The sequence below is a fragment of the Lipotes vexillifer genome, unplaced genomic scaffold, assembly GCF_000442215.2.
Source record: "Lipotes vexillifer unplaced genomic scaffold, Lipotes_vexillifer_v1.1 scaffold1581, whole genome shotgun sequence".
NCBI classification, from domain to species: Eukaryota; Metazoa; Chordata; class Mammalia; order Artiodactyla; family Lipotidae; genus Lipotes; species Lipotes vexillifer.
Window position 1 is genome coordinate 320,275 of NW_006783235.1, and position 22,632 is coordinate 342,906.

Here is a 22,632-nt window from a genome sequence, read left to right on the forward strand (position 1 = left end):
TCAATGTGATACACCACATTAACAAATTGAAGAATAAAAACCATATGATCATCTCAATAGATGTAGAGAAAGCTTTTGACAATATTCAACACTGATTTATGATAAAAACTCTTTAGAAAGTGGGTATAGAGGGAACATATCTCAATGTAATAAAGGTCATATATGACAAGCCCACAGCTAACATCATACTCAACGGTGAAAGCTGAAAGCATTTCCTCTAAAATCAGAAACAAGACAAGGATGCCCACCGTTGCCACTTTTTTCAACATAGTATTGGAAGTCCTAGCCACAGCAATCAGACAAGAAAAACAAATAAAGAATTCTAATTGGAAAAGAAGTAAAATTGTCACTGTTTGCAGATGACATGATACTATACATAGGAAATCTTAAAGATGCTACCAGAAAACTATGAGAGCTCGTCAATGAATTCAGTAAAGTTGCAGGACACAAAATTAATATACAAAAATCAGTGGCATTGATATACACTAAATACAAACTATCAGAAAGAGAAATTAAGGAAACAATCCCATTTACATTCACATTAAAATTAATATAATACCTAGGAATAAATCTAACTAAGGAGGTAAAAACCTGTATTCAGAAAACTGTAAAACAATGACAAACGAAATTGAAGACAACACAAACAGATGGAGAGATATATACCATGCTCATGGACTGGAAGAAGTAGTATTGTTAAAATGACTGTACTATCCAAGGCAATTTGCAGATTTAGTGCAATCCCTAGAAAGATACCAATGGCATTTTGCATAAAACTAGAACAAAGAATTCTAAAATCTGTATAGAACCACAAGATCCTATAGCAAAACAATCTTGAGAAAGAAGAACAAAGTTGAAGGTATCATGCTCCTTGGTTTCAAACTATACTACAAAGCTACAGTCACCAAATCAGTGTAGGACTGGCACAAAAACATAAACATAGATCAAAGGAACAGAACAGAGAACCCAGAAATGAACCCACACTCATATGGGGAATTAACCTATGACAAGGTAGGTAAGAATATAAATGGGGAAAAGACATCCTCTTCAATAATTGGCATTAGAAAACCTGGACAGCTAAATGCAAAAGAATCAAACTGGACTACTGTCTCACAGCACACACAAAAATTAATTCATAATAGTCAAAAGGTGAAAACAATCCAAATTTCCATCAACAGATGAAGGAATTTTTTTAAGTGATATATACATACAATGGAATGCTATTTGGCTTTAACAAGGAATGAAATTCTGATACATGCTACAACATGGACAAACCCTGAAAACATTATGCTAAGTGAAATAATTCAGACACAAAAAGACAAACCTTGTACGATTCCACTTATATGAGGTACCTAGAAAAGGCCAATTTGTGGAGATAAAAATAGAATAGAATAGATAAATAGAATAGATAGATAAAATAGAATAGATAAAAATAGAATACAAGATACAGAAGTGGAAAGGGGAGTTACTGTTTTATAGTTACAGTGCTTCTGTTTGGAATGATGAAAAAGTTCCAAAAATGAATAGTGGTGATGGTTGCACAACACTGTGAATGTACGTAATATCACTGAATCATACATTTAAAAATGGTTACACTATTAAATTTAATGTCATGTATATTTTACCATATAAAAAACAAATGGGATCTGAACTAAAGAATGTCAAATAAATTACTTTCCTGGTGTTTCCACCCAGAAGTGATGTTTAGATAAACAAAAACTGTTATGTTGAGCATCTTGGACTGGATTCAAGCCTATATCTTTTAGAAAATGACCAAACTAAACCAAAATTCATTTTATTCAGTTCCATGTAAAAGCAAAATATAATTTCTATCATTTTTATGACACCCAAATTTCAAGTCTTCTTTAGAGAAAGTCACAGAAAAATATACATGATTTCACACTCTTGGATTAGCCTTTCAATCCAACGCCAATTTCACCTCATATCAATGAAGAGTCTACGAAATGGAAATGGCTACCATGAGAACTGAAACAACCAAAGGAAGCTGCAATGAGTTACAATTTCAATATTCCTTACCTACTTCTAGTTATGCCTTTAAAAAAGATATGACATTTAATCTCTCAAGATTATTAATATTACAGTTTACTGAAAATAAAATGGATTTAGGTTCTAGTGTGTATTAAGGAACTATGTGTTTTGTATTTTAAAAATTACTTCCAACAGGAAACATAGCACGTCTTAAATGTCATAAATTCAGAAGAGATAAAACTATCAATAGAAACACAGGCATATTTTATTAGACAATAAAATCATCTTGTTTTATTACAATTTAAGGTAAGACCCTAATTACTTTGAGTCTTTCTCACTCTTCCTATTCTTCTCTAGTACTCCCATTTTCTCCCCTCCAGTCCATTTTTGATGCACTATCAGTACAAAAAGGAAAAAATTACTGCCCATGGTTCCAATAAAATTGAGGAAAGATGTACACAGATCTCATGAAGATGTGCCTAACTTACATTGCCAAGGAAACACTGATGTCTTGGAGTTTAAATGTAAGAGTTTATATTTAAAGAATGCTGGAGTTTACAGAATGCATTTTAAGAAAAAGTAAAGAACACACCACTTACCCCCAAATACCAATAAGTGATACATGCAAATTGTATGAAGACAATTAAATTTAGGCAATAATCAAGAACTATCCATTAACTTGAGTCATTTGAAGGGCAGTGCTGTTTAATGAAAAAAGCTGGACTAGGAGTTAAAAGTTGAGGTTACTAGTTGGTTTTTGTACCATGATTTGATTAATATGGAAACTCAGAAAAGATGCTTAGCGTTGTATAAGCCATTTAGTTCTCTTAAGAGTCTTAGTTTCCTCATCAGTAAAATGTGGACGGTTAAGCAAGATTAGTAAAATCCCTTCCTATAGTTGAATATTCTTTAGTTCTATGATTTCAAAGGAAGAAATTTCCAGAAAGAAGTTAACTGCATACTTATTAGTTTCTAAGAAATCATAATACACCATCATCTATACTCTAAGATATATATATATGTGTATGTGTATATATATATATATATATATACACACACACACACATATACAGTATGATAATAGATGTACAAACTTTTCTTTGTCAGGATTTATTTTATTGTTTCCTTTTATCAATAATTATGTAGTAAATATTCAGAAAAAAATTTTAAATACAGAAAGGATTAAAACCAACAGCCATAATTCCCCTATCCAAATACAAAAATATAATCAAGGCTATACTTGGCATACCTTTCTTCACCTAGTTATAAGAAAGAGATGCTATTAAAGATTTAATGGTAAAATACAACTGGAAAGAAAATGAACATACCTGAATTTCAGAATTACAAAAAAGGATGGACATAATAAATAATACAACAATAAAAATAATACAGCAGGGTAGAACTGAGTACTGACCAGTAGTATCAGAGTTGCTGTCCAACCTAAATTAATTTCTGACTTCCTAGTTTAGGTTAAGACACCTGGTGCTGATCTCAAAAGACTTTCCACTTGTCTTTCACAGTAATTTGCACATCCGTAATTACTAAATTTATTTTTCATAATTATTTATTGAATGCATTCTCCTCACTAGCCTACAAACTCCTTAAAGGCAAGGATCATGTCTTCCTTATGTGCCAATGTACCCCAAGAACACCTCACACATTGAATGTGTTTATTTAATATGTGTTGACTGAATAAACAAATAAACAGGATCTTGATCTATATCAACTATTCCTGACTGTTTACCTCTACCAGGGCCTTATAAGATCCACTTTCCTAATTAAGGAAAGCACCCAAATTCAAAGGCAACTGCCATGAAAATATATATCATTTAGATATCCTAGACCAGGGATTGACAAACCATGAGCCACAGGCCAGATCAGGAGAGCCACCTATTTTTGTAAATAAAGTGCTGTTGGAATATAGCCATACCCATTCATTTACATATTGCCTACAACTGCTCTTTTGGCACAATAGCAGAGCTGGTAGTTACAAGAGAAAACTGAAAATATTTACTATCTCGCCCTTTACAGAAAAAGTTTGCCAACCTCTATCCTAGACTAATGCCTTTCAACTAATGAAAGAAACACAGAGTAATGAGCTTTTGTGATCTCTTCATGAAAGTATTTAACACTTTTGAACTCTACACCAATGATACTACTATCTCTAAAAATGCAGTAACAGGTATGTTAATTCATAAACTTTTAAGAATGAAGGAGTTAAGCACAATGTTAATAGAAATGGTCAATACTCCCAATACTTTGCTTTTATAAGCTTTTAGTATTACTTCAAATTTTTGTTGAGATGATTTACAAAACCAATTGCTACTATGCTATGGTTAATTATTAGCCATGAAGAACAAAAGCTCACAATGTCAAATCAGCATTTCTATAGTAACTTGTGAGTCCATTAGCTCTACTGCATATAGGTAGGGACTGGCATTACTCTACATATTTTAAAAAAAAGTTTATCTTTTTCTGTAGTTACCTAATATGATTCAAGTCAACTTTCTTCCTTCTGCTATCATATACAAATCAATCTTCATCCAAAAAAAAAAAGACATGAAAAACTTAAAACAATTGATAAAACAAATGGGATGGTACTTAATTTACTTCCTTAGCTGCTACAGTCAAATTAACAGCTTCATTAAATAATAAAAAGAAAACAATTTGTTTGAATAAAAACTACACCCTTGTAAAAATTTTAACTACTGCAAATTCAACAGTACATAAATGAGGTCAATGTTTTTTTTTCAAAAAACACACTCAAAAGTGTGTCCAGTTTGTAGATTTACTTACTGCTATGAGATCTGGCTGATTTCTGCTAAAAATTATTAGGTAGTATCTAAATCATATTTTTAAAACAGTAAGCATTTATTTATTTATAAATAGTGTGAAAAATGTACAGAAGGTAGGGAAAAATAACATTTATTGAGTGCCTACTGTCTATGCTAGGAATACTTATGAATCCATTTAATAATGATTTCATGTGACTATTTAATCCAAAACATGTCATTTTATAAAACTGGGATATTATTTTGTATATCAAAATTTTCTGTTGTAAATAATATAAACTTGGAACAGAACTTTTAAGGGTCAAATATCACTAATAAGTTTTTTCTAGCTTTATTGAGATGATAATTGACATCTAACACTGTGTAAATTTAAGGTGTACAATGTGGTGATTTGATACTTACAAATTGCAAAATGTATTTACCACAATAAAGTGAGTTAACACATCCATCACCTTAACATAATTCCTGTTTTGTTACTGTTGTTGTTAAAGTGAGAATATTAAAGCTCTACTCTCATAGCAACTTTCAAGAATACAATACAGGGTTTCCCTGGTGGCGCAGTGGTTGGGAATCCTCCTGCCAATACAGGGGACATGGGTTCGAACCCTGGTCTGGGAGGATCCCACATGCCGCGGAGCAACTGGGCCCGTGAGCCACAACTGCTGGGCCTGCGCTCTGGAGCCCATGAGCCACAACTACCAAAGCCCACAAGCCACAACTACTGAAGCCCGCGTGCCTGGAGCCCGTGCTGCACAACAAGAGAAGCCCCCACACTGCAAGGAAGGGTGGCCCCAGCTCACTGCAACTGGAGAAGGCCCACATGCAGCAACGAAGACCCAACGCAGCCAAAAATAATAAATAAATAAAATAAATTTATTTTTTAAAAAAGAATACAATACAGTATTGTTAACCAAAGATACCATGCTGTACATTAGATTCCCAGACCTTATTCATCTTATAACTGAAAGATTTTACCTTTGACCAACATTTTCCTCCACCCCTCATCACTTGGCAACCACCCTTCTACTTTTTATTTCTAGGAGTTTGATGTTTTTAGATTCCACACGCATGTGAGATCATACTAATTGTCTTTCTCTGTCTGACTTATTTCAGTTAGCATAATGCCTTCAAGGTTCACCCACAGTGGTGTAAATGGCAAGATCTTCTCTTATTTTCTTTTTTTAATGTCTAATATTCTTCTGTGTGTGTGTGTGTGTGTGTGTGTGTGTGTATCTCACATTTTCTTTATCCATTCATCCATCAATGGACACTTAGCATGTTTCCATGTCACGGTTATGGAGAATAATGCTGCAATAAACATCGGGGTGCAAGTGTCTTTAAGATAGTGACTTCATCTTCTTTGGCTATATACCCAGAAGTGGAATTGCTGAATCATATGGTAGTTCTATTTTTAATTTTTTGAGGACCATCCATACTATTTTCCACAATGGCTGCACCAAGTTACATTCACACTAACAATGCACCAGGGTTCCTTTTTTTCTCCACATCCTCATCGGCATTTGTTGTTTCTTCACTTTTTGATAACATGATTCAAACAAGTGTAAGATATCTCATTGTGGTTTTGATATGCATTTCACTGAAGATTAGTGACATTGAGCATCTTTACATGTATTTGTTGGACATCTGCATGTCCTCTTTAGAAAACTTTGCCTATTAAAGTCTTCTGTCCATTTGAAATCAGATTTTTTTTTTTTGCTATTGAGTTATATATGAATTACATTGAGGGGTTTTTTTTTGCTATTGAGTATTTTGGACATTAACCCCTTATCAGAGAAATGGTTTGCAAATATTTTATCCCATTCTGTAGGTTGCCTTTTCATATGCTTTTTAGTTTGATGTAGTCCCACTTGTCAATTTTTCGTTTTGTTCCTTGTGTTTTTGGTGTCATATCCAAAAAAAAATCATTGCCCAGACCAATGTCATGGCATTTTCCCCCCTACGTTTTCTCCTAAGAATTTTAGTTTTAGGTCTTACATTTAAGTCTTTAATCCATTTTAAGTTAATTTTTGTGAGAAGTGTTAAGAAAGATGTTCAATTTCATTATTTTGCATGTGAATATCCAGTTTTCCAAACACCCCTTATTGATTGAAAAGATTATCCTTTCCCCATTAAGTATTCTTGGCTCCACTGTCAAACACTAGTTGACCATACATACATGCAGAGGTTTATTTCTAGGTGCTCAATTCTGTTCCAATGGTCTATGTGTCTGTTTTTATGCCTGTACCATACTGTTTTGATTACTACAGCTTTGTAATATAGTTTGAAATCAGGAAGTGTAATGCCTCTAAGTTTTCTTCTCTCTCAAGATTTCTTTGGCTATTTGGAATCTTTTGCAGTTCCATACAAACTTTAGAATTTTTACTTTTCCTGTAAAAAATGACAATGGAATTTTGATAGAGACTGAACTGAATGTATAGATGGTTTTGCTTAGTATGGAAATTTTTATAGTATTAACTCTTCTGTCCCTGTACACAGGATATCTTTTCATTTATTTCTGTCTTCAATTTCTTTCCCCAATGTATTATAGCTTTCAGTATACAGATCTTTCACCTCCTTGATTATATTTATTCCTAAGTATTTTATTGTTCTTCATGCTACTGTAATGGGATTGTTTTATTTCTTTTTCAGATAGGTCATTCCTAGTGTATACAAATGTAATTGACTTTGGTGTGTTGATTTTGTATCCTGAGATTTTACTGAATCATTTATTAGTTCTAACAGTTTTTGGTAGATTCTTTAAGATTTTCTATATAGAAAATCATATCAGCAAAGAAAATTTTATTTCTTCCTTCTCAATGTGGATTCCTTTTATTTCTTTTTCTTGCCTAACTGTTCTGGCTAGCACATCCACTACTATCCTGATTAGGAGTGGTGAAAGTGGATACCCTTGTCTCATTTCTAATCTTAGAGTGAATGCTTCCAACTTTTCCCTGTTAAGTATTATGTTAGCTCTGGATTTCACATATATGATCTTTATTGTGTTGAGGTATGTTCCATCTATATTCAATTTCTTGAAAGTTTTTATCATGAAAGGATGTTGAACTTTTAAAACATTTTTTTTCATAGCTTGTTATTAGTGTACAGAAATGCAACTAATTTTTGTATATTGATTTTGTATCCTGAAACTTTACTGAATTTGTTGATTAGTTCTAACAGTTTTTTGATGGAATAAAAAAAATCAGTTTTCTATATATAATATCATGTCACTTGCAAACAGAGACAGTCTTACCTCTCCCTTTCCTTTTTGGTCCTTGGCTTTTCTTTGGTGGGAAGTTTCTGATTATTGAAAACAAATTTCCTTACTTATTACTGATCTGTTCAGATTTTCTTTTTCTTCATGATTCAGACATGGTAGGCTGTATCTTTCTAGGAATTCATCCATAACACCGAAGTTGCCCAATTTGTTAGCATATAATTGTTCATAGTAGTCTCTTATGATCTTTGTATTTATGTGGTATCAGCTGTAACATCTCCTCTTTCATTTATAATTTTATTTCAGTCCTCTCTTTTTTTCTTTGTAAGTCTAGCTAAAGGTTTGTCAATTTTATCTTTTCAAAAACCCAACTCTTAGTTTTGTTGATCTTTTCTGTTGTGCTTATATTTCCTAGTTCATTTATTTCTGTTCTAATCTTTGTTATCTTCTTCCTTCTGCTAACTTTAGGCTTAGCTTATTCTTTTTTTTCTTTTTTTTAGCTCCTTAAGGTATAAAGTTGGTTGTTTATTTGTTACCTTCTTGTCTTCTAAATGTAGGTGTTTATCATTATAAACTTAGTGTCTTAGCACTGCTTTGTTGCATTCCATAAGTTTTGGTATGTTGTATTTCGATTTTCATTTTTTAATATATTTTTTATTTCCCTTTTGATTTCATCTTTGGCCTATTGTTTGTTTAGGAGTGTGTTATTTAATTAAGGCTTATTTTGTGACCTAACATATACATATAATCTATCCTGGAGAATGTTCCATGTGAACTTGAGAAGAAATGTCCTTATATAATAATAAAGGAGTCAACTCATCAAGAGGAAATGCTAATTGTTAACATATATGCACCCAACTTCCTAGCACCTAAATATTGGGTTGGCCAAAAAGTTTGTTTGGGTTTTCTGTACGAGCTTACAGAAAAACCCGAACAAACTTTTTGGCCAACCCAATATATTAACCAAATACAGATAAGGACAGAGTGATAGATAATAACACAGTAATACTTAGAAGATTTCAATATCCCACTTTCATCAATGGTCAGATCATCTAAATAGAAAGGCAATAAAAAAAACACTGGGCTAGAACTAAACTTTAGGCCAGATGGACCTTACAGATATGTACAGAACATTTCACCCAACAGCAACACAGAAGAATTCTTTTTCTTTGACTTCAGAGTTTTATTATATTGTTATCTTGGAGAAGACTGTTTCAGGTTGAAATTTTGGGGTGACATATTAGCTTCATGAACTTGGATGTTTAACTCTCTTCCTAAGTTTGGGAAGTTCTCAGCCATTATTTCTTTAATTAAGCTTTCTACCTCTTTCTCTCTCTCTTCTCCTTTGGGACTCCAATGATGCATAGATTGTTTTTGTTAGTGGTGTACCATAAGACCCACTGGCTTTCTTCATTCCTTTTCATTCTTTTTCTTTTTGCTTCTCTGACTGAATAATTTCAAATGATCCGTCTTCAAGTTCTTCTGCTTGGTCTAGTCAGTTGTTGAAGATCTCTACTGAATTATTTGGTTCAGTCACTGTATTCTTCAGCTCCAAAATTTGCTGGGTTCTTTTTTGTTTTCTATTTCTTAGTTGAACTTTCTATTTTGTTCTTTTTCCTGATATTGTTAAATTGCTTATTCAGTTCTCTTACAGCTCTCTGAGCATCTTTAGAGAAATTATTTTGAATTCTTTGCCAGATAATTCCTCTATCTCCTTTTTGGGGAAGCCACTTACTGGAGATTTACTATATTCCTTTGGTGGAGTCTCTTTCACTGATTCTTCATGATCACTGTAGCCTTGCACAGATATCTGAGCAACTGAAGAAGCAGGTACCTCTTCCAGGCTTTATGGAATGACTTTACTAAGGGAAAATGTTCACCTGTGGGTGGGGCAAGGGCATGTGGTGGCACTGGGTTCAGGGGAGTACAGTGCCTTGTCAGCTCAAGTCACTGGGGTCTGCAGCATCAAAAACTGTGTGGTCCTTGGTAGATATTGCAGGGGGTCCACAAATGCTGTAAGGGCTGTAGGGGTCTTCAGCAGCTAGGGACCAGGGTAAGTAGCAGTAGTGGCTGGAGCCAGAGGTGTAAAGACACTCAGATGCAGAAGCCAGCTGCAGGTGCTTGTATAGTGAATGGCAGAGGCTGGTTGCAATCACACATATAGTGGTGGGGGCCAGGGTAGGCAGCAAAGGCCAGAGTATACTATGGGTGCACTGATAGCTGTGGGAGTCCCAACCATCAGCATTCACTACCATGGCTACTGGGTCTTGCCACAGGCACATGGAAGTGGATCCCAGTGATGGGGATGAGGGTGGAGGTGTGCCTGTGCACAGCTAGTGGGGCTAGCTGCAGGTGAGCACAGTGATATAGGCCAGTGACAGAAAAGAGGAACTGATCCAGGCCCAGAAGTACCTGCAGGCACCCTAGGTGTTGGCATGCTCTTCTGTAGCTACACAGTCTCCCCCAGGGCATGCACATGGCAGTGGAGGCTGGGGAAAGGTGTCAGGTTGGCAGTGTGCAAGTACACATCTGGAAGGGCTAGCCCTGAGCACACACATGGTAGTGGGGGATAGCCATAGCAGTCTAGGCTGGCATGTTGTACTCCTGCAGCTGCAGAGGCCTAGGCTGGCTGCAAGGGCAGTTCTCAGGCTCCAGGAGGTGGGTAGGGAACAGGAAGGGACTCGGTCAGCTGGCATCAGCAAATGAAAATACCTATGTGGTGAAAGCTGGTGAAATCTGCAAGTGTTTCACAGCAGCTGTGTTGGCCATTAGTTTCTTCAGTGGCAAATGTTTTGACTGTCTACAGAGTAGATCACTGGGAAACATGATCACTCCTGCCTAGTATGCTCTGATTTTCTTCCTTGTTCCTAGCTTCTCTATATATCTCAGCTTTTCTGACCTCCAGGCAGGGTGAAACTGAAGTGGTACCTTCATGTGGTCCCACAAAACACTGGGGAAAGCTGGTCACTCACCCACTCTTCTTTTCCCTGCAAGGGGAACTCTTTTCACCTAGGGAAATCTCTCCTGGCATGGAGCAATACCACCTTGGAAGACAGGATGATCCAGGCAAAGAGAAGTGGTCTTCCTTCCCTTTTTGTGCAGTCATTCTCAAGTTTTTTGTTCCACTACGTTGCTGAAGTTTCTTAAGTAGACTCTAGAGCTCTCCCAGATCTGTTTTCACTCATGGATAGCTACCTAACCATTGATCTTTCAGGGGTGACAGAGGGTGGGGTCTCTTACTCAGCCATTTTGGTGACATCCCACTGTATCTTTTATAATGTTCTAGCTTAGTAAACTTAAATTATAAAATGTTAAAGACTCAAAATGTTCCCAGAAACCGATCAAATATCTTCAATCACAATTACTGCCAAATCAATTAATAAGTAAAAACAATCCTTTACAATACAAATACTAAAAGACCTCTAATATACAAATGAAACAAAAGAAAAAATATTATAAATTTGTATTCTTAAAGCAATAACCAATAGTGGTGAAATATGCAAAACACAGAACAAGTCATGATTATTGTCTCATAATTCAACAAAACTATGCCTCTTGAAACATGTTATAAGGAAAATACACAAACACCCTGACATGTTTTATTTTAAATTTATAACCATAAACCTTAGATGGACCTTCGGCACTGCCTGAGAATCCTACTTTATTTCACTCACTGGTTTTCTCAAAAACCATTTCACACTTTCTTCTCAAACCTCTAATACCCCTTCTTCATCATCAATCTCAGCTGATACCTGAGTCCTTTCACTAAACTAACAGAGGCAATAAGAGGAAAACTAGGTCATTTTTCTACTACCACATTACAGACCTACCTGTATCTGTGCCTTTCCTACTGATGGACAGTAATCAACTCCTTTCTAAAGATATCTCTTCACTAACTATTCTCACATTCACTCTTGAACACATTATAATCAGGCTTTTCTCCTTAGGAGACCAAGGAAACCACACTTATGAAAGTCACCAGGGGAATTCCCTGGCGGTACAGTGGTTAGGACTTGGGGCTTTCACTGCTGGGGACCAGGTTCAATCCCTGGTTGGGGAACAGATCCCACAAGCTGCATGGCACGGCCAAAAAAAAAAAAGTCACCAGAAAACTCCCCAATGCCAAATCAATGGTCACCTTTCCATCTTTGAAGATCTTACTCTATCTCTCAGAAACAGCTGACACAGTTATTCACAACCTCTTTCTTGTCTTCTCTGGTTTCTGAAACACTACACCCTAAGTTTTCCTTCTGGATTTTCCTTGCTGGCTGTACTTTCTCAATCTCATTTGTTGAATCTATTTTGTCTTCTTTCAGACAGTGCTCAGCTCAGTCTTCAGACTCTCCTCATTAATCACTTCTTAACTCCCATGGCTTTAAGTACATTTAAATGTTAACAGCATCTAAGTCTATATGGGAGAACCAACATATACCCAGAGATCCATGGGCAGTCACTCCACACTACCACGTGAATGGCTAATGGGCATACTTCACATGTCCATAAACAGTATTCTTCATCTCCCACCTCCTGAAAAATTGTCCCACTGCAAAGTTTTTCTACTTCAATAAATGGCACCAGCATTGCCCCAAATCTTAATATTTCTCACCAGTTTACCACCCTAACCCAAGGCACTATCTGAATTAATTAAATACCTCCTAAATATTCTCCCTGCTTCCACTCTTGCCTATCTACATTACATTCTCAAAAGAGCCACCAGAAAAGTCTTTTAAAACATAAACCAGCAGTTTCCAGACTGGCATTTCAGGGGCTGAGAAGTCACCACCCTATCACACCAACAAGTACAAAGCTGAACAAACTGAAAAATCGACAGCTCTTTTTAGATCCATCATCAAAGTGACTGCCCCCAAAACTGGAGAGACAGTCAGGTGGATACAAAGAATCATAACTTATATGTACAGAAACCAGTGGTTCTGGGAGAACCAATGCCAGGGTAGGAAAACCTAAACTGTAATTGATAAGTTGCAGGAGGCTCAGTGTGGACAAATTTAAGAGTTAAAAATCCTAGGGGAATCCAGTCATGGGGGGGCCCCTCAAACTTTTGTGAATTTTACCTCTTGGAGCTCTACCAGGTACTCAGACTAAAGATCAGGAAAAAAAATCCCCTATGACTTTCAACAGGGGGAAGGTAAAAGGAAATATTTTGAAAAATACCAGGGCATTCTGTCTTACTTAACAAGGCCTGCCCCTTAGTAGAAACTATTGTGCCAGAGTTGTACCTGCTGGAGTTTTGTCAGAGCCTAACCTACCTGAAGGAAGGGAAACATCCAACTCCAGCCCCTTCTAGCCATTCTATCCCAACTAAGTGGAAAAAAAAACTGAGAAGTACTGGTGAAATTCACAATCCAGGGGCATAGGGTCACAAAGAACAGATGGATAATGTAAGCAGAGAGATGAAAGAAATTCTAAGAAATAACCAAAACGAAATGTTAGAGATCAAAATCACTATAACAGAAATGACAAATGCCTTTGATAGATTCATTAGTGACTGGACAAGGCTGAGGAAAAAATCTCTGAGCTTGAGGATATGACAACAGAAACTTCCACAACTGAAAAGCAAAGAGAACAAAAAACAAACAAATAAAAAAACAACTAACAGGAGAGAATATACAAGAGCTATGCGACAACTACCAAACACAAATGAGGTCATGACACTGTCCTACTAAAAATTTTCAAATGGTTTCTCATCATTTAAAACTAAAATTAAAGCTCTACACCATGGCGTGAAAGATCCGACATGATCTGACCATTTCATCTTCTACATGTCTTTCCATTTCTCCCTCTATTCACAGTCACGTGTGATCTTGCTGTCTTTTAAGGCTTGTCGAGTTTGTCTCTTCTTCAGATCCTCTGCATTTGTTGTTTCTTCTGCATGAATAGTCTTCTCCCTCACAGACCACTCCCTCACTTTGTTCAGAAGTCTGCTGAAACATCATCTCCAGAGAGAGGCCCTCCTTCAGCATTCTATTGAAAATAACATCCTATCTTCTTCTATTTTGTTTTATTCCCTACAAAAATATTTTCTATTTTGTGATATAATATTAGTGTTATGTAATTTTTATATCATGCATTTGTTCACTTTCTGTCTCATCCACTAGAAATATAAGCTCCTCAAGAGGGCGAACTTTACTACTTTGCTACACCCAGCACCTAAAATGGTATCCAGCATAAATTAGGTGCCCAATAAACAACTTTTAATTGATAAATTATTTATTTATTTTTACATTAATTAAAAAAATAAGTTTTTAATTAGGTTTTTTAATCTTATGGATAAACATGAATGGATTATGATAAAATTATTAAAACTATATTTAATTCAGACTTCCAAATAAAATGATCTTCCCCGTTTCATTTTTTTTTTCAGTATCTTTATTGGAGTATAATTGCTTTACATGGTGTGTTAGTTTCTGCTGTATAACAAAGTGAGTCAGCTATACGTATACATATATCCCCATATCCCCTCCCTCTTGCGTCTCCCTCCCACCCTCCCTATCCCACCCCTCTAGGTGGTCACAAACCACCGAGTTGATCTCCTTGTTCTATGCGGCTGCTTCCCATTAGCTATCTATTTTACGTTTGATAGCGCATATATGTCCATGCCACTCTCTCACTTTGTCACAGCTTACACTTCCTCCTCCATGTGTCCTCAAGTCCATTCTCTACATCTGCATCTTTATTCCTATCCTGCCCCTGTTTTTCTTCAGAAACATTTCTTTTTTTTAGATTCCATATATATGTGTTAGCATACGGTATTTGTTTTTCTCTTTCTGACTTACTTCACTCTGTAAGACAGTCTCTAGATCCATCCACCTCACTACAAATAACTCAATTTCATTTCTTTTTATGGCTAAGTAACATTCCATTGTATGTATGTGCCACATCTTCTTTATCCATTCATCTGTTGATGGACATTTAGGTTGCTTCCATGTCCTGCCTATTGTAAATAGAGCTGCAGTGAAGAGTACGTGACTCTTTTTGAATTATGCTTTTCTCAGGGTATATGCCCAGTAGTGGGATTGCTGGGTTATACAGTAGGTCTATTTTTAGTTTTTTAAGGAACCTCCATACTGTTCTCCATAGTGGCTGTATCAATTTAGATTCCCACCAACAGTGCAAGAGGGTTTCCTTTTCTCCACACCTTCTCCTGCATTTATTGTTTGTAGATTTTTTGATGATGGCCATTCTGACCAGTGTGACGTGATACCTCATTGTAGTTTTGATTTGCATTTCTCTAATGATTAGTGATGTTGAGCATCCTTTCGTGTGTTTGTTGGAAATCTGTATGTATTCTTTGGAGAAATGTCTATTTAGGTATTCTGCCCAGTTTTGTATTGGGTTGTTTGTTTTTTTGGTATTGAGCTGCGTGAGCTGCTTGTAAATTTTGAAGATTAATCCTTTGTCAGTTGCTTCATTTGCAAATATTTTCTCCCATTCTGAGGGTTGTCTTTTCATCTTGTTTATGGTTTCCCTTGCTGTGCAAAAGCTTTTAAGTTTCATTAGGTCCCACTGCCCCATTTCTGAGAAGGAAATTTTCATAAAAATATGTCCTTCTTTCTGCAGTGAATTTCCAGACCCTAGAATATTTCTAGTATTCCCCCCAAAATGAAAAGAAGTAAAATTATCCTAATGGGCTAAAGTTAAGATCCCATACAATTTTTTAATCATTTCTGTTTAACCCAAGTTTGTTTTACTCTCTGTGATATACACATACACACACTTGATACCTTGGTTACCTGTATTCTAGTTTTCATTAAGTTAATTGTTTTCACCAGGTAATATATTCACATAGTTAAAAGAAAAAGTCTAATAAGGTATACAGTAAAAAGGCTCCCTCCTGTCCTTCAGATCCCTAGGTTCAAATTCCCATCGTAAGCAAGGAAGGGTAATTTGTTCTGTCAAGTGCCAGACAGTAAATATTTTCAGTTCTGTGGGCTGTATAGTCTCTGTCTCAGCTATTCAGCTCAGCTGTTATAAAGCGAAAACAGCCTTAGACTACAGGTAAACAAAGGTGCATAGCTGTATTCCAATAAAACTTTATTTGTAAATATAGACAATGAGCTGAATCTTTCCAGTGGGGTCAAACCCTAACTTTACATATGTCTCTTTGATAAAAAGTGTTAATGGTAATGTTTGAAGGGACTGCAGTGGAAGGGTTTGCAACAAAGAATGCTATTTTGAAATAAAAAAATTCATCCTACTACCCATGAAACATTGGTATACATTTAAAAACATACAAAATTTTCATATAAACAGACTTAAAATTTTTCCAAGATGCCTTCTTTATGATATATATTACTCGAAATACATATACCTTGTGGCATAATTATGAAGAACTAGTGTAACATCAAGATAAAACAGACTGGTCACCTAACTAGCAGCACACTGTCAACATTAAAGTCTGGCCCCAAACATTCCCTTAAATGGTAGATCAAATATATAGTTAACATTTTCATGGAATACATTAAAAAGTTAACCCAGAATTCTTATTTTAAAAAAAACCTGAATACCAAAAGTATACTCCCCAATCAAATCAATTCTAAAATGCACATTTCCAATATGTCTTACAAAGGATTTAATTTAATAAAACAAATCATGATTATAAAGAACTAGCTGTCTCTGAAAAGTAGATCATTGTAGACTGAGTAACCAGCTTATCAAAATTCAAAGGTATCCTAGGAATATATCTTACCTTAGATGTCATTTTCATAAAATGTTTGTTTTGATTTTCTGCTGTTCCCATCTTTTCGTTCTTGACTAAGTCATTTAGGCTTAGAATATCATCATCATGAAAGTATCTGACCCTTTCTTTTTCCTCATAGGTTGAAGCCTATGACAAAATGAACATTATTAGTTTAGTGAAAACATAAGTCTCTGAAGTATTTTAATGAATTATCTATAAATCTGATACTAAAAATCCCACTTTGTATCATAATCTTTCTTTCCAGTATATCCCTATTCTGTCTTCCTCCACGTGGAAAAATTTCCATTAGAATAACACTCCCTACCTCTTCTGTGCCTTTACTTTTTCCTCTTCCCCAAGGATGGAAGCATGACAGTATCTGATTTCTGAGTTTTAAGGAAAGGACAGAATTGTTTTATGCCTTCTTCTCTCCTCTATGCTCTTCCCCTCCTTGTAGTAAAAATTCCCTACCACTGTGAAGGGAAGTCATTAGTTACCCAGAGATCAAGTAAGCATATCAAGAACAAAAGTGAAGTATTAGCAAACCTACTTTAAATAGCTCTATCAGAAAAAAAGCTGATATTCTGATTCTCATCTAAATCAATTCTGGGTTTTCCTGTCAGTTAATTCCATACCTACACGTGGAAAAGAAAAGTGCTATGGTACTGTCTACCAACCAAATCAAATCTCAACACTGTTCTCACATTCCCTTATCCAAATAAAACCTGGTCTTCAACTTCTTTAGAACCATGTTCCCAATAATTTTTCCCCCACATTACTACTCCTCTCTTCACAAGCTTAAATATCACATTCCAAGACTTCAATCACTCTCTGGATCCAAACCCCTTTCTGTTCCTCTTATCCTTTCACTATACTCAGAAAACAAACCTCAATCCTGAATGAATGTGTCTATCCTCTTTACTCCTATACCTAGACTACTCAGTAGTAAGCAATTCAAAAGAGTATTCAATGCTATCTGGCAATGCATCTGTGAATCCCTAGCCAGTTCTGTCATTTCATACAATTCAAACCTTTACTATTCTTCTCCCACATCACCCTTTCAAACCCTTAATACATCCCATTTCTTTAGGAGAGGTATCCATCCCATTTCTATTTGCTGAACAAATCAATTACTAGCTCTAGCAGCACAGGCACTCAACAGGCAGATAATAAACATCTGATAGAAGAATTCTAAATGAACAAATCTTCTGTGGACCCAATTACCACTTATAAGACCTTTCAAATTTAAAACAAAATATCTAACTTGGGAAAACTGAATATGTTATTTTTTCCATTTTAAGAGCCTCAAGGTAGTGCTAAAAATTAACTGCTGCAGCTAAAAGATGGAAAAGAAAATTAAGGTTTACAAAGGATCTAACACAGGTCTATAGCACCAAGGTTTTCCCTAAGAGCTATGATAAGTATGTAAAAAGAAGCTAGAAACAATGTCAAAGAAATATACACTAAAATTAAAACTGCCTTAAAAATTCAATGTTGACAATTATTTGAAAACTGCTGTTGAATTAGAATTCATTTTGTAAAAGGCAGAGGATCATAACTAAAATAAAAGTAAGAATGTGATTTATTACCTTCTAATGTTTGCATTATTAAGCAACACTTCAGAAAATATTTTGAAATAGAGTTGACCCTTGAACAATGCAAAGGTTAGGGGCAGTGACCCCCATGGAGTTGAAAATCTGACTATAACTTTAGAGTCGGCCCTCGATATCTATAGTTCCATATTCACAGATTCAAACCACCACAGACTGTGCAGTACTATAGTATGTAATTTATTGAAAACGTTCTGTGTATAAGTAGACCTTTGCAGTTCAAACCCATGTTGTTAAAGGGTCAACTGTAGTCTGATACAAAGGGAAAAAATGAATTAGGAATTAATAAACAAAAGACATATGTTAAACATACAATCAGTCTCTTCCTTCTTCCTCCTTTAGATTCCAGATGTTTTCGTGGTGTGTTCACAGGCCAGACTCTTCCAGAATGATCTGTTCTGACAAGGATCACTTCTTCCTGATCTTCAGTCTGTGGAAAGATTTAGAGATAACAATTGTAATTATTGAGAAGAGTCTTGAAACCTTATATTTAATAGCCAAAAGAGCATAAAAATGATTCTAGTTTTCACATAATATTGCGGATTATCTTAAGCCTCACAGACTTTCATTATCCACTATAATGTAAAGTGACCATAATCTTTTCATGGAAAAGTTGAAGAAAAATATCTAAAGCTTATTTACTTTTTTAAAACAATTACAAAAGGAAACTTCAAATATAGTTTTCCTCTAGACAATATTAAAAGATGACAAAGCACCAATATTCAAACAGGCATTGTATGAGAATGCCCATCACGTATGGAGCAGATGTCATATTTAATGAATATTTCTTCAATTTAAAGATCCTGGCTTGCCTGCAAGATGGCAGAGTAGAAGGACGTAGGCTCAACCCTTGTTACAGAAACACCAAAATCACAAGTAACTGAACAACCATCGACAAAAACACTGCTGAAACCTACCAAAAAAGACAAAAAAGATGCCACAAAGAGATGGTAGGAGGTGTGTAATTGTGATAAAATCAAATCCCATAACTGCCGGGTGGGCAACCCGCAAGCTGGAAAATAATTATACCACCTAAGTTCTCCCACAGGAGTGAAAGTCCTTAGCTGCACGTCAGGCTTCCCAGCCTGCAGATCTGGCAACAGGAGGAGGAGCCCCCAGAAAATCTGGCTTTGAAGGCCAGAGGGGTTTGATCAGAGTAATTCCACAGTACTGGGGGAAATAGAAACTCCACTCTTAAAGGGCACAGACAGGGTCTCATGTGCAATGGGACCCAGGTAACAAAACAGCGAGCTCATCGAGACTGGGTCAGACTTACCTGTTAGCATTGGAGGGTCTCCTGTGAAGGCAGGGGATGGCTGTGGCACACCGAGGGGACAGAGACACCGGCAGGGGCAGCTCTGGCCAGTACTCATTAGTGCGAGCCCCCATGGAGGCTGCCATGTCATTCTCCCCACCCCCACAGACATAAGCCCATCCAAATGCCTATATGATCCAGTGCTGGGACACCTCAGGCCAAACAACCAGCTGGGCGGAAACACAGCCCCATCCATCAGAAGACAGGCTGCTTAAAGTCTTCCTGAGCATGACCCAGCACAGCAGATGGACAAGACCCAGCTCTACCCACCATCAGGTAGGAAAAAGGCACTCCTAGTAGGAGGTGTATACAAGCCTCTAAGACAAACTCATCCAGCAGAGGTCAGACAGCAGAAGCAAGAAGAATTACAGTGCCACAGCCTGTAGAATGGGAACCATGAACACAGAAAGTTAGACAAGATGAGACAACAGAAGAATATGTCACAGATGAAGGAATAAGATAAAACCCCAGAAGAAAAACTAAGTGAAGGGAGACAGGCAATCTACTGGAAAAAGAATTCAGAGAAATGATACTGAAGATGCTCCAAGATCTCAGAAAACCAATGAAGGCACAGAGTGAGAAAATACAAGAAATTTTTTTTAAAGACCTGGAAAAACTAAAAAGCAAACAGGTGGACAATATAATAACTGAAATGAAGAATACACTAGAAGGAATCAACATCAGAATAAATGAGGCAGAAAAACAAGTGAACTGTAAGACAGAATGGTGGAAATCACTGCCAGGGAACAGAATAAAAAAAAAAAAAACGAAATGATGACAGTCTGAGAGACCTCTAGGGTAACATTAGATGCAGCAATATTCTTATTATAGGGGTTCCAGAAGGAGAAGACAGGGAGATAGGACCTGAGAAAATATTTGAAGATATGATACATGAAAATTTCCCTAACATGAGAAAGGAAACAGTAACCCAAGTCCAGGAGATGGAGAGAGTCCCAGACAAGGTAAAGCCAAGTAGGAGCATGCTGAGACACACAATAATCACACTAACAAAAATTAAATACAAAGAACAAAATGTTAAAAGCAACAAGGGAAAAGCAAAAATTAACATACAAAGGAATGCCCAAACGGTTATCAGCTGGTTTCTCAGCAGAAACTCTGCAGGCCAGAGGGGACTGGCACTATATATTTAAAGCAATGAAAGAGAAGAACCTACAAACAAAAATACACTACCCAGCAAGGCTCTCTTTCAGCTTCAGCAAAAAAATCAAAAGCATTACAGACAAGCAAAAGCTAAGAGAATTCAGTACCACCAGAATACCTTTGAACAAATGCTAAAGGAAATTTTCTAAGCAGAAAAGGCCACTAATAGAAACAAGAAAACTATGAATGAAAAAGCTCACCAGTAAAGGCAAACATAAAGTAAAGGTAGGAAATCATCTGCACACAAATATGATATCAAAACCAGCAATTGTGAGAAGAGGACAGCACAAATGCCGGATCCTGGAAATGCACTTGAAATTAAAAGACCAGCAACATAAAACAATCTTGTTATATACAGACTGCTATATCAGATCCTCAAGGTAACTGCAAAATGAAATTCTACAATAGATATACTCACAAAAAAGAAAAAGGAATCCAAAAACAACAATAAAGTTACTCAGTAAATGACAAGAGAAGAAAACAAAAGAGGAATGGTTAAAAAAAAAAAAAGACCTACAAAAACAAATCCAAATCAATTAAGAAAATGGCAATAGGAACACACATATCAATGATTACCTTAAATGTTAATGGATTAAATGCTCCAGCCAAAAAACACAGACTGGATGAATGGATACAAAAACAAGACCCATATGTATGCTGCCTACAAGAGACCCACTTCAGATCTAGGGACATATACAGATTGAAACTAAGAGGATGGAAAAAGGTATTCCACGCAAATGGAAATCAAAATAAAGTTGGAGTAGCAATACTCATATCAGACAAAATAGACTAAAATAAAGACTGTTAAAGGAGACAAAAAACACTACATAATGATCAAGGGATCATTCCAGGAAGATATAACAACTGTAAGTATATATGCACCTAACACAGGAGCACCCCAATATATAAGGCAAATACTTGCAACCATAAAAGGAAAAACTGACATTAACTCAACAACAGTGGGAGACTTTATCACCCCACTTACATCAATGAACAGATCATCCAGACAGCAGATCAATAAAGAAACACAAGCCTTACATGACACATTAGACCAGATACACTTAATTGATATTTAAAGAGCATTCCATCCAAAAGCAGCAGAATACACTTTTTTCTCAAGAGCACATGAAGCATTCTCCAGGATTGACAATATGCTAGATCACAAAGTGAGCCTTGGTAAATTTATGAAACCTGAAATCATACCAAGCATCTTTTCTGACTACAATGCTATGAGATTAGAAATCAACTACAAGAAAAAAACTGTAAAAAGCACAAACACATGGAGGCTAAACAATATGCTATTAAACAATCAATGGGTCACTGAAGAAATCAAAGAGGAAACCAAAAAATACCTAGAGATAAATGAAAATGAAAGCACAACGATCCAAAATCTACGGGATTCAGCAAAACCAGTTCTAACAGGGAGGTTTATAGCAATACAATGTTACCTCAGGAAACAAGAAAACTCACAAATAAACAACCTAACCTTATACCTAAAGCAACTAGAGAAAGAAGAACAAACAAAACACAAAGTTAGTAGAAAAAAAGAAACTGTAAAGATCAGAGCAGAAATAAATGAAATACAAATGAAGAAAACAATAGAAAATATCAATGAAACTAAAAGCTGGTTCTTTGAAAGGATAAACAAAATTGATAAACCTTTAGTCAGACTGATCAAGAAAAAAGGAAGAGGGCTCAAATCAATAAAATTAGAAATGAAAAAGGAGAAGTTACAACAGAACACAGAAATACAAAGTATCAAAAAAGATCAAATGATCTTTTACAAATGATCATAATTGATTATACAAGCAACTATCTGCCAATAAAATGGACAACCTAGTAGAAATAGACAAATT

General features: G+C 35.9%; 1 protein-coding gene across 1 annotated transcript in view; it reads right to left on the minus strand.

Moving 5' to 3' along the window:
* Positions 1–22,632, minus strand: part of CWF19L2 (CWF19 like cell cycle control factor 2) — a 192,226-nt gene that overhangs the window by 73,173 nt on the left and 96,421 nt on the right. The window contains exons 12-13 of the mRNA XM_007455881.1: positions 18,614–18,730; positions 16,700–16,837 (exon numbers count right to left, since the gene is read on the minus strand). Coding sequence (XP_007455943.1) covers positions 16,700–16,837; positions 18,614–18,730 — 255 coding nt within the window. The remainder of the gene's footprint in view (positions 1–16,699; positions 16,838–18,613; positions 18,731–22,632) is intronic.